General features: G+C 40.5%; 1 protein-coding gene across 3 annotated transcripts in view; it reads right to left on the bottom strand.

The window, feature by feature from the left end:
• Positions 1-11,962, bottom strand: part of LOC112454324 (semaphorin-2A) — a 308,067-nt gene that overhangs the window by 226,643 nt on the left and 69,462 nt on the right. For 2 of the 3 annotated variants that reach the window (XM_025015635.1, XM_025015634.1), the window contains exon 2: positions 5,737-5,933. In XM_025015635.1, the coding sequence (XP_024871403.1) occupies positions 5,737-5,841 (105 nt within the window). In that variant the 5' untranslated portion in view covers positions 5,842-5,933. Of the gene's footprint in view, positions 1-5,734; positions 5,934-11,962 lie in introns of all 3 variants that reach the window. The other variant, XM_025015633.1, reaches the window with a different exon arrangement.

The raw sequence follows: 11,962 nt of genomic DNA on the forward strand, positions 1-11,962 counted from the left end.
ATTTAAAAAAATGAGTATAATAATTTTGCTTCCTCATAGAGGAAGCTTTGTTTTAATTTAAAATTAGAACTTTAATCGACCCATAATATTACAAACAATTTTTTGTTCAAAATATTAATAAACTACTTTCTTTATAAGCAAATAGTTATTATCGTACGCATAAAAAAATCTGTTAAAATTGATCCATAATATTACAAACAATTTTTTTTTCGAAATATTAATAAACTACTTTCTTTATAAGCAAATAGTTATTATTGTACGCATAAAAAAAACTGTTTGATATTCGACAAAAAGATTACTATGTTATGCGTTCGTCTCGTATTTATTTCTTTTTGTATGATTTTTTTTATGCTATAAAAGATAAACGATTTCTAATTATTTATCCTTTAGAAAGCACATTATATTCTATGATATCAAATAATATCATGTGTTCACCCCAAAAAGGTACATAAAATATTGCTTTAGCGATAACCCAATTCAGAGACGAATATCTATTAACCCTCTCGCAGAAACACCCTCTCGTTTGCAAAATTTATGCGATTCCCGAAATGTTTGACTCCCTCGGACCTCGTGCTGCCAGTACGTGAGATACACCGCAAAGGGCTGCGTTGCCCTCGTTGCCGTACTTTCGTTATTAACCCGCTCATGTCGGGTGGCGGTCGGCCGTATATCGATCGATCGTGTGAGAATGGCACTACATCGACTAGATACTTATCGTTGTCTCTTCCTATTCTACCTTGCGTGAAAAGACGAATATTACTTGTTCGCATGTTTTACGTGGCGCGTGTAGCCTCGAGCCTTAACCGAGTCCCATATGCCGCGTATATAGTTCGGGGTGTTTTAAGACGGAAGGCTTTGTGAGGGCGGAGTAAGTGAGGGGACAATGAAAAATCGTTTGCAAGGTGGCCTTCCGACGTCCTTATTTGTCTCATTCGCAACCTGATCAGCGACAACTGATAGTCACACCTCACGAAAAAGGTTTTAATGTCAGGCTGACTCAGCCGGTGCGCATTTGTCCGGAAAGCAATAAAGCTAAGTGTAAACAGAAGTCCTTGCTGGTCAACCCTAGGTCGAGGATGGGGTTACACGTACTTGTTTTACTCACAGTATTACGCATATTGCGTTGAGTGCAAGATTATTCACGCGTAAGAATTTTTTTGATGTCTTTGAGCTGTTAATCGAAATATCGCGAACACCTGCGCGGATTTCTCTTTATGTTTACTAGGGAAGAAATACTCAGATATTAGTTGGATCGAGTTGTTTCGCATAAAGCTTTTCTGGGGGGGCTTACGCGTTGTTTTGCGACGTTAATGCGCATACTGGGTACACGTCGAAACTTCGGAACGCTTTTAGCGGCGGTTGGTGGACAAAGAAAAACGTGGAACATGCGAGACACATAAATATGGCTCCTTGTTCAGCAACGTTAGAAGCTTATCGTTATTCCGCACACGTTGGCCGTTCGTCGCAGCCCACAGGCACTAACTATTTACGTTGCGAGTCGTCCAAGAACCTCCCGGTAGATAAACAGCGAGGGGGAAACGGCCACCGCCATCGCCACCCCACGTAGCTCACCTCTCGATGGCTGTAAGCATTTAATTTGCATAGAAACGCGACTAACTTTGGCTATTAAGCGTTCCTTGCCTCGAGGCTCACGCCAGGTTTCAATTACCAGAATGGCAAATCTTGAAGGCTCTCCCTTCATCTTCTCTCTCTCAAGGTTGTCGATTAAATACTCATCGGCATCTATTTCAAGATCGCTTGCGAAAATGGTTTCTTTAATTTAACCACGATTGTGAATTCAATAGACATTAAATGTATAAATGACTATTTATATAAATTCTAGTACGATGTAAAATAGAAAGTTATGAGAGACGATGATCATGAATTTTGCGCTTGAGACGATCATGAATCGTTAAAAGCAGATTTCTTCCTTCAGCGGGGATTCTCAACTTCAGTTTCTCTCATTCGCGGTACCGTTCTTCCCACGATTTACATTTAGCACGCTCCAGCTGCTGAAGCAAAGACCATTTGACAGTAAATTGCGAAACTCAGCCACTTCGTTAGGATGATTTGAACGCGCGATCGCATAAAGCGGAATGCTCGTGGTGCCTTCCACACCGTACACGTGCACTCCTTCCTTATGCGAACGAATGCTTATTCGCAGTATAGTGGCAGAAGCGTTTCGTAGATGCGCTATGCTGCACCAGCACCGACCGTTCGGTGCCTTCGCCGCGAATAACTACCGCGATGGCTCTTTTCACGAACCACTTTCTATCATCTCTTATCGCCTAGCACATCTGCGGCCTCATTTGCAGCCATGCACGGAGTGGCTAGCTATTTCTTTCTCCATCTTTCAGCTTGTTTATTCGCTTTCTCGATAGTGTCTCGTATCGTATCTCTTTGAGTACTGTTACCTTTCTACGCGATCTCGGTTAAAAAAATGTCTTTCTTTTTTTCCCCGAAAAAAAAAAACGTCTTTTACTTTAGTGGCAGAAAGTGTTTTAGCGAGTGTTTTATAGTTACACACTCAAAGTATAGTTTAAATGTATTTATTTTACACGCTTATCGTCCGAATTCTTTCCTTTGTGAATATCAGTCATAAATATAAGTGACTCGCTTTATTCAGAATTCGATGCAATTTCTTGTGCGGTCTTAGTCACGGATTAAATCGCTTATTTGCTGGCACACTGCGCTTCTATTCAAATGCTGAAGCGCTCTCATAAATTACGTGAAGTTCGCTTTGGAGACGGGATGGTTACGCTGCCGCGTAAGAAAAAAGCTCGATTTGCATGTGCAATTTCCTGCGGGGCAACGAACGCACGTGGGGCAACCTCCGACTACCGATGGGTAGTCGGTGTGCTGCTCCGCGCGCGTTCAGAGAATGGAACGTATTTCTAATGTAATCGGCGTGTCGTTTTACGTTCGCGAAGCGCAATTGCTGTCTAGAATTTCCATGCTTCTGTGAATACCGCATCAGGGATGTAAAACGCGTTTATTACCGTTATTAGGGAAAATGACAGCGTTATTAATTCTGGTGAAATAATCGGTAATATCGGGTCGACGTCGCGACCGGCTGATATAAATTTCTGAAGGTTAACCGTAGGAATACCGAGCATTTTTTTGGCTATATGCTTTACTCAACGGCGCGTGCGCGCGGCATATTTGCCCATAACTATTATGAAAAGAAATATAGTAATATGGAAAATATGTAAAAATCGTAAACTTGTATGAATAACAATAAGACATAAATAACAATAAAACATAAATTGTATGTACAAAAGAGAATGGGAAGATTACGGTCTGGATACATGAATATATTAAAAAATTATAACTTTTCTCTGTTTCTCTTTTTTTCTGCTAAACTAAAAACCTGCTATCAGAAAAGATAAAACGAATATATTCTATTCTTTATGAATATGTGGCTTACAATAAATTAAAAATATCTCTGATTTGCTTATTGTTCGTTTTAGTACCGTTACAATTAGAGAGTTTTTGCGATAAAACGCAAGCGTATGTCTGCTTGCCGGAAGCAACGTTAAGGACATTCGCATTTGAGATGCAAATCTCCGCCTGTCGATATCCACAGTATTTCGAATAATCCGACTTTAAATTGGAACTGTCAGCGGCGAACACGTGAATTCGTCGCGTTGTTTTAATTAATTAAAACGACTCTTTCCAAGTGCTTTCTATGCGTACGGCTTTGCATAATGACGAATTGGCGCCCGTTGAAATCGTCGTTCAGTTAACGCACGATCGATCCGTTCTCTGTGTATATACCGCGGCGAACGTGTTGTCGACAGTGGAAGCGTTTCCGAGAGAGTAGAAATTCATAAAATAGTAACAATTAATTTTATCTTTGTACGAATGCAAAGGCGATTTCTTCTTGTTGCTTTTGTGCGATGTTCGTCGCACCAACAGCTTCACGGAGATAACGTCGATTGAATCGCGCCCCATCTCCTTTGCAGCAACAGAAGCAAAACGTACGCGTTAAATCATACAAAGCTTCTCATATCCCGTCTGATATTTTTTCCTTCGAAGCAAGAAAGAAATATACGCGCGAGGATTCTTCGAGAGACAAAAAAAGAAAGCACGGCGAGATAGGTGGAAATATTCGTGAGGGTTTACGATAATTTCTGCTGCGCCCCTCGTGGAAGGACGTTTTGCGCGCGTCGGAGAAAATGGCTTTACATATATCAAATACTGGAAATTCGACGAGGGTGGATCGCAATCGATCGCAACGTAAGCTAACGGTACTTAGTGCGATGTCACCGAATTTTTTTGCCGACGCGCGCAAGTTTTCCCACTCGTGAACTTATGTTAGTCGATTAAGCAAAAGCGAAAGTTCTCGGTGGGGTCTCGAACGACGCACGTGCGTCCATCCCAAATGAGTGTTGCCGTACACTTGGTGACCGCACTTTACGACTCTCACATTTACCGTGACCGCACGTTTCGCGATGCATATACTTTTGTGAAACACGGAACTGAGAATTTTACTTTAAATATTCAGACCATGTAGAGATTTTGTCCGCTTGTCAAGCTTAATGTTCCACGTTATTCTAAACACTATCCTGTTCTTTAAGCACCGCAGTCTTTTTCCTGGTTGCCGGCTCCAGAAGGAGCGGAAAGCGAACCGCGAGTATCTTCTAGATTTAATATTTGTTCGTGCGAGAGAATGTGCACGCAGTGTGCGGCGCACAAATGAGATACGAGCTCTCATTTCCTTGTGCATTGGGCTCTTTCTCTTTAATGTACAGAAATATCTTTCTTGTGGATTTTCTGTAGTATATGTATATCGCGTCACGTATCGTTCTAGATAAAATCAATAAAATATATTTCGCCTGACAGTGTGTGGAGTAACGCATTAACGTAATATCGGATGCGCGCATTGATTAAATTGATATGTAACTAATTTGATTGCCACCGTCAGTTGTCAAATAGAACATGTGTGTTATAAATGAGTGAGAGTAATAAATATCGCGTCAATTGCGACCGACATATAATAACAATTGCTCAAAAGTATCACGAATCGAGAGAAAAATCGTGTCATGATATCTACTATTACGTATTGCATGTTTGATTCCGGGCGTTTGATCTTCTATCGTTCCAAAGAAAGCTACATTTGTAACTTCAATCCTTTGTCAATATGTTATATCTTCGAGACATGATCCTCCTTACAAATGTCTCAAGAATGTTCACAAACGCGCGAGATACTGGATTCTCAGCATCTCCTTTTTCCTCTGCTGGTTCGCGAGTTATAGAATATAAAACTCGTTTCGTATTTATGATTTTTTGATCTTCACAGTCAACACTACGATCGTATCACGTACGTCGTAAGCGTGCACTCAACGAGGCGTCTGATCGAACGATTTCAAATGCACACGGTCCGATTGGAAAGTGTATTTACGACGGATTCATTGTCACGTAGCGCCCGTTTAGGAAGAAACCACGTTTCAAAGGAATCATTATTTTGCCCGATGCAATGGTGCGAAAGAAGTGACAAATTGAAAAACCGTCCCATGACCAAGAACGCGTTTGCGCGAGAGCCGACTGCAAAACCCGTAATACTCGTCGAATATCCCTACGGCTTCGGTCGTTGATCCTGATCCACGACGGAAAACTCGCGGTAATAACCGGTAATTCACATTCAAATGCGCCGAGCTCGCATGAACGGAAAATAATGACTCGTCGACAAAACAGTAAAAGTAGCACAGAAATTCGCTGAAAAGATGAACTCACCATTATCGTCGACTTCCCTCTCGATGACGGCGTGTAACACACGATCCCTCGCGCTTGCACTGTGAGAGCTGCACGTTCCTTTTTAAAACAATCGTTCCATCGCATGTAATCCGATGGTCGTCACACTGCGCACTTGCGTCGACGCAGCAACATTCTTATCCCGACAAACCAGCAACGTTCAATTGTGGGCAACATATCTGAGAACAGAAACGTTACGATTGATTAGATATCAACTTGAATAATTTCATACTGTTAAACATTGCAAACGTTTTCGATTTTGTTTAGAACGTATTAAAAATGAATATAAAATGTTTCAAGAGTTTACTGCAGAGGAAATTTAAAGAGTTCCTAGATTGAACAACTCTACATATACAACCACGTAAATAGCGAAGATGCATAAAGTTTGCTATTCAAAATTTCAAACTTTCCTCCACGCCAACTAGATATAGCACAGGTGATCCATCAATAAGAACGTATGCCGAAATATACGTACGGCATGTTTATACGAGGGTATAGAATTCTTCATAATTCTGATGTCAGTCCGCGGATACGTAAAATTCGACAACTTAAAATTCTCCCATGGTGGAGCTGCAGCGAGCATTATCTCCGCTTATAAGTAAGTAACCAAGAGAAACTTGGAACACGAAACAGGAAAATTACTCCTTTGACACGTTACAGGTAATCGTGAAGGAAAAAGGCTGCGAGCTGGGAATGTGGAGAGGCGAAAGAGATGGGTAGCCGGAGAACGGAGGACTTTCAAGAAAACTTGCGAACCCGAGGGAACGCTTGAGAAGCTTTATAACTTCGACAACCTTAAATCGGCAAAACTGCCGCGCCTCTGGTGATCGTAGAGCGCGTCCAAGGCGGAATGAGGAAAGCGGGAGCGGGGAGATCAAGTCGACGGGAAGGATAGTCAAGCCAGTCCGGGAAAAGGGAAGGAAGCGCGAAGAAAGTAGTTGCACGTACTCTACTTCGTGAGATAGAACGGGGATAGCGAGATGACTATGATCCCCCGCCGTTCTCCGTCTTCTTTGATGAGACGACTTGCCCTATAGAGCTTGAGTACTTCGGTTACGTCCGAGTATACGACAAAGTAGGATCCATATCTCCAGGCTCTTTACGATAAAACAACGCGATTAAGCATGTCCGTTGATGAGTTTCGGTATATCAACGATTAGAATTACTTTACGCGTCACAAATACAACATAAAATATTTTTCACTGATCGTATCTTGATACGAACACCGTTGAATTGCGTTTGTACGTAGATAATTATGGTATAATTAAAAGAAATAATTAAGGAAATGTAAATTCAACGAAGAAAATTAACGTGTTCTTTTTCGAAATACGACTATGTACCTGCCTCTGGAACAACGGGCTGTGTAATGTAAGTTAATTACATGTTATGATGATGTATAGCACCGCTAGAATAAACAGATGGAAAGCTGCATAGCGTGTATAAGCTAAACAATATTTTTCTCTTTAGGTCTGTACATATATCGAATTAGTTTTTTAACGTGGTTTATATAAACAAAAAAGTATAAAATATCAAGAACTTTATCAAATTAAAAGATAATTCTTTAAGAAACAAAACGTAATTCATATTTATTACATTTCCGTATTTCATACATTTTTTCATAACGTCCCGCATTAATTGAAAAAAAAAAAATATTACACTGTGTATCTTGAATAACGTTGAAGTATCGTACGCGACGCGTGCGACAATCGAAAGTGAAAGATCCCGTAACGATAAAGTGGTGCAAGTCCGTGGTTTGTCGGGGTGTTGGAAAATACCTGCACGCCCCTCTAGTCTGCTGTCTGTGCGACGAAGAGTCGCGTCGGGGGTCGCGTCGTCGGCCGAGTCACCCCTAGGCGACTCACGCCCTTCGCCTTTCCCTCTGTACAACCTTCCCACCCTTTCCCCCTGGTATTCCGCCGCCCTTCAGAAAAACTCGGGCTTGCATTCAGTAAAGAGACAGCCTATCCGCGTATATGGACAATGGGACCAGACGCCCAACCTAACGCCCCCCCTCTCCCCTCAACACCCTTTCTTACCTAACCACGCGTGCTTGCGTGTCTGCGTGCAGCGTGTCTACATGTCTACATGTGTACGTGAATGTCATCGCCATCGAACTTCACTTCGTGTCTCATCTTCGCCCTTGACAATGATATCTGGTTGTTTTTTCCACGATGATGTTCGCGCGCTCTCCGCATCAGACATATGCTTTTCCGGTACAACGGCGTGGAAAACAATTATCTGCCCCGCCAGATACGGAGCTACACAGTTCCGTATCTGACCGTACAGACTTTCGCTCGTAAATCCGAATTAGAGGCAACGTGAGTCGCCGCGCGATCAGACACCTCTTATGCAGGCACGCGTACTGTAATTAACTCTACCGCGGTCATGTAAAATCCAATCTCATCAAGAGATCTGTAATTTTCTATAAAGAACTAAATAACTCCGTGTAAACATGTTTCGGAATTCTATATAATTTAAATATATACATAAGATATAGATAGGAAAATTTCAATATACTACGGGAAATCGAAAAATACGAGAATACGCGAATCGAAAAACTTTTCATAAGTTTTTCATAAAAAGCGACCAAAACCTACGATGTTCCATTACAAAACAAACGTAACCTGCATATATACGTGGACAGTTCCATTCTTCCTCCATGCGTACATTCTTGCAAGTGCGAACTTTGTGCGAACCGGCGAAAAGCATTTACCGAAGTACTGGCATTCACACCCTCGGCGAATAACGCAGACCAGCACGCGGAAAGTACGAAACAGGAAGACGCCAGACCCTTTTGTTTCCGAGCGTGTTCTTCGTCCATCTTTTTTCCTCTTCCTTCCTCTAGTTGTCTTCACAGTCAGTGATTGTGTACACTCATTCAGACTGAAATGGTTCTCTCATTTGTTCTTATTTTATTTTTGCACCTTCACCGGGCTCGCTGTATGCCGCACCTCGCTCAAAAGTAACGTAGCATCTCTTACGAAAATATTACATCTACATGTGTACGCCGCGGCGGATTCCGTCATTCACGTGAACGAATCCAGATCACGGGGATGGCTGCCAGACAACCATCGTGCCAGCCGTCAAGAGTTTCGCGCTGTGTAATGTTTTTCTCCAGCTGTGGAACAAAAATCCAGTCGCAGTTCACCTCCGCCACATTTCTGTCAACGTCGTCGCTTTTTTTCCAACTCGTTGATGAGAACTCTCAGTCATAGTGTATACAGTGGCTAAATGGCTTTTTTCGAACCGTGAATATATTTTTTATTCAGTTGTGGTAGTTAGTATAAAAGTGAGGAAAAGTAAAGGTTTTAGTAGAATTGAGTACGACAATTCGCTTCACTGATCGTATCATCTCGCAAGTAAATACCGATAAAATTATTTATGTTACAAGAAAAAAAAAAGATATATTAACTGTACACGTTATACTAGATACAAATATGAATTTGTTAAAGCTCGCATAGATGATCGGATTTGCATCGATGTTAAAATATCCGATGCTTAAACTCTCGAAAATTTACAGACTGTATTAATGATTCCGGGCGTTGCAGGCCATCATGTCGCGGGATCTATCACCGGGGATTTGATGCTACGCTGTCAGAGAATCTCTATAATACCCAAGTTACAGCACCCTTGCGCTCACCTCTGACCGCCTCCCCTTAACAACAGTTCAATTAGTTCCGGCTTAACGGCTCTCAGTTCCAGTGACTCGTGACCGGAATCTCGGACAATTATTCCTTGGACGGAAACGGAACATCTCAAATTTCCTCCCCTCACCGACATCAAAACTCGTAGATCGAGTGCTGAACAAATTTCTTCCACACGCGAAGTTTTTATTGGGACACGTGACGTAAATTACTTCGATATCCTTCTTGACTCGAGATCGTTTCTCGAGGAAATAAGTCATGATGGATTTTCAATAATTATGTTTATATTTGTAAATTCGAAAATACACCAAAATATTTTTACATATACACGCGCTATACTTCATCTACAAGTAGTGTCCATCAACGACAAAATCAAAATTAAAAGGACTATTATAAAACACAGAAATCTTTAAAGTCAAATATCACCGTATAGGCACCCCGTAGGCACTTAACATTATTTTACAATGTTACGCCTCAATTCCTCTCCAAGATATATGTTTAAACAATCGGTTACGATTTAAACACGGATTTATGAAGCAAATTATTAAGTCAACCGAAAGGTTAACGTGTTTGCAAAAGGTGGCTCAATCAAGCGAAGTTAAACTAAGTGGAAGGAAGGTAGATCAGAGATCGTAAAATCAAGTATCCTGAAAGAGCTGCCGGAGATCTGGAACAGCAGTCGGGCGCGCCTTAATGTGTTTGCCCGCGAAAGTGCCTATCCGGAAACGTCTAGGAAATGAAATAGCGTTGCGTACGTAAACGAGCTGTCAGAGCACTGGCGAGTAAATAACTAACTTTCTTCACCGAGCCGTCGCAGTGCCTTAAGCCGCTACGGAGAGCTCATTACGAGCACGACATGTCCCGCGTTTTCGTAAAGTTTCTACGATAAGAAAGACAGCACGATAATTACAGAACTACGTCTGCGCCTCGTAGATCGCTGAATAAACCGAAATTTGTGCGTAATATTTATGACGTTAAAATCGGCAGGTGCTACTGCTAATTTCAGAGTATTGCGATTAAATTACCGTACTTTGAGCGGTACTGACATTTCGTTACGTGTATATATATTAGGGTATGTATTTTGGTGATATTTTAAATTCGCACGACCGTTGTGCACAACCAAGAAAGAAGGATCAGATGCTGACGGAAAGGAAACGACGAAAGGAGCATGAAGGAAATTGCCGCCAATCAGATCTTCTCAGGCTCAAGAAAGACAAAGATTTATGAGAGGGGCGTGAACTCGTTCTACTCAAATCTAGTGAAATTGTCCTTAACGCAGGAAATGAGCCATGAAGATAAAAACCTTGCTAAGAAACATATTCGGACGAAATAATTACATACTGTCTGAAACTAAAATTAATAATCTCGTGACAGTAAAATATCATGGGTCCTCGTCAGTTCGTGGATTGATATAATTCAACGTCGTGCATGTTGACGTTAGAGATATTACTATTACAGAAAAATTACCGAATAAATATTCTGGAAATTCTTATCATATGAATATATAAAAGAATAGTTATTTTAACAGCGCAAATTTGCTGGAGAGATATGAATCGATTTTCTTTTCTTATAACATATTGGAAAGCTATTATTTTTAAATAGAAATAATAATCCGTTGAATATGGATTTTTACGTAGTAACCTCGTATGCAGTAACATTGAGAAAAATAATCTTTTATTATGGAAATGCACATATTTTCGGACAATATTTTTTTATACGTTGATGCATATTCATTAAAGCATTGACCTCGTCGTTAGATTCGATATCCCATTTTCACGAAGTACGTTGTCGATAAAAAGTACAGATACTCTATATGTTTTTTCCATCAGAAACAAAGTGTATTAATGAACTCCGTCTGTAAATACATTCGGTCAATTCTAAAAAAAATTCGATAACGCAGAACAGCATGAATACAGAAACTATATACTATGCCCTGAGGTTTCCAAAAAGATGAGATATTGGTTATTCAGAAAATTGGATGAGATATTAGTTAATATGTATAAAAGCAAAAGAGAGAGTAATTATCAAAAGTTCAGTCCAGTATTCTAAAGATAATAATCGTCATTCGATAATTACTAAGAGTCACGAGTAATATCAAGTGATTACGGTTTCCGGTCGTACTTTTAATTAATTAGCTAGCAAAAACTTATATATACCGTGTGCCTAATATATCATATATATCAAATATATCATATATATCATATAATTAATTAATTGAGAGACATGAAATATGAACGTGCATTACGTAATGATTGTCGTGTTAACATCAAATTCACACAAACGCATTTCCAATTTATATGTATATATGAGTATAATATATCACATGTGTCAGAAAATAAATATTTGTTTAGATCTAAACGGTAAATGCGATATCAAATGAAATAGCGTTCATAGATGTGTGAGCTTCTCAGCTGGAAAGCTGGAGACAAGATTCAAGATAGTCAACTCCGTGCAGACGCTAGTCCGAAGAGAGAGTGAAAGACGAAGAGAGCATTATGGGTGGTCGTGAAGGAAGCGGGGGTGGATGGCTTATGGATTCTCTCTTTCTCTCTCTCTCTCTCTCT

The sequence above is a fragment of the Temnothorax curvispinosus genome, unplaced genomic scaffold (genome assembly GCF_003070985.1).
Source record: "Temnothorax curvispinosus isolate PA1 unplaced genomic scaffold, ASM307098v1 QBEX01005011.1, whole genome shotgun sequence".
NCBI lineage: Eukaryota > Metazoa > Arthropoda > Insecta > Hymenoptera > Formicidae > Temnothorax > Temnothorax curvispinosus.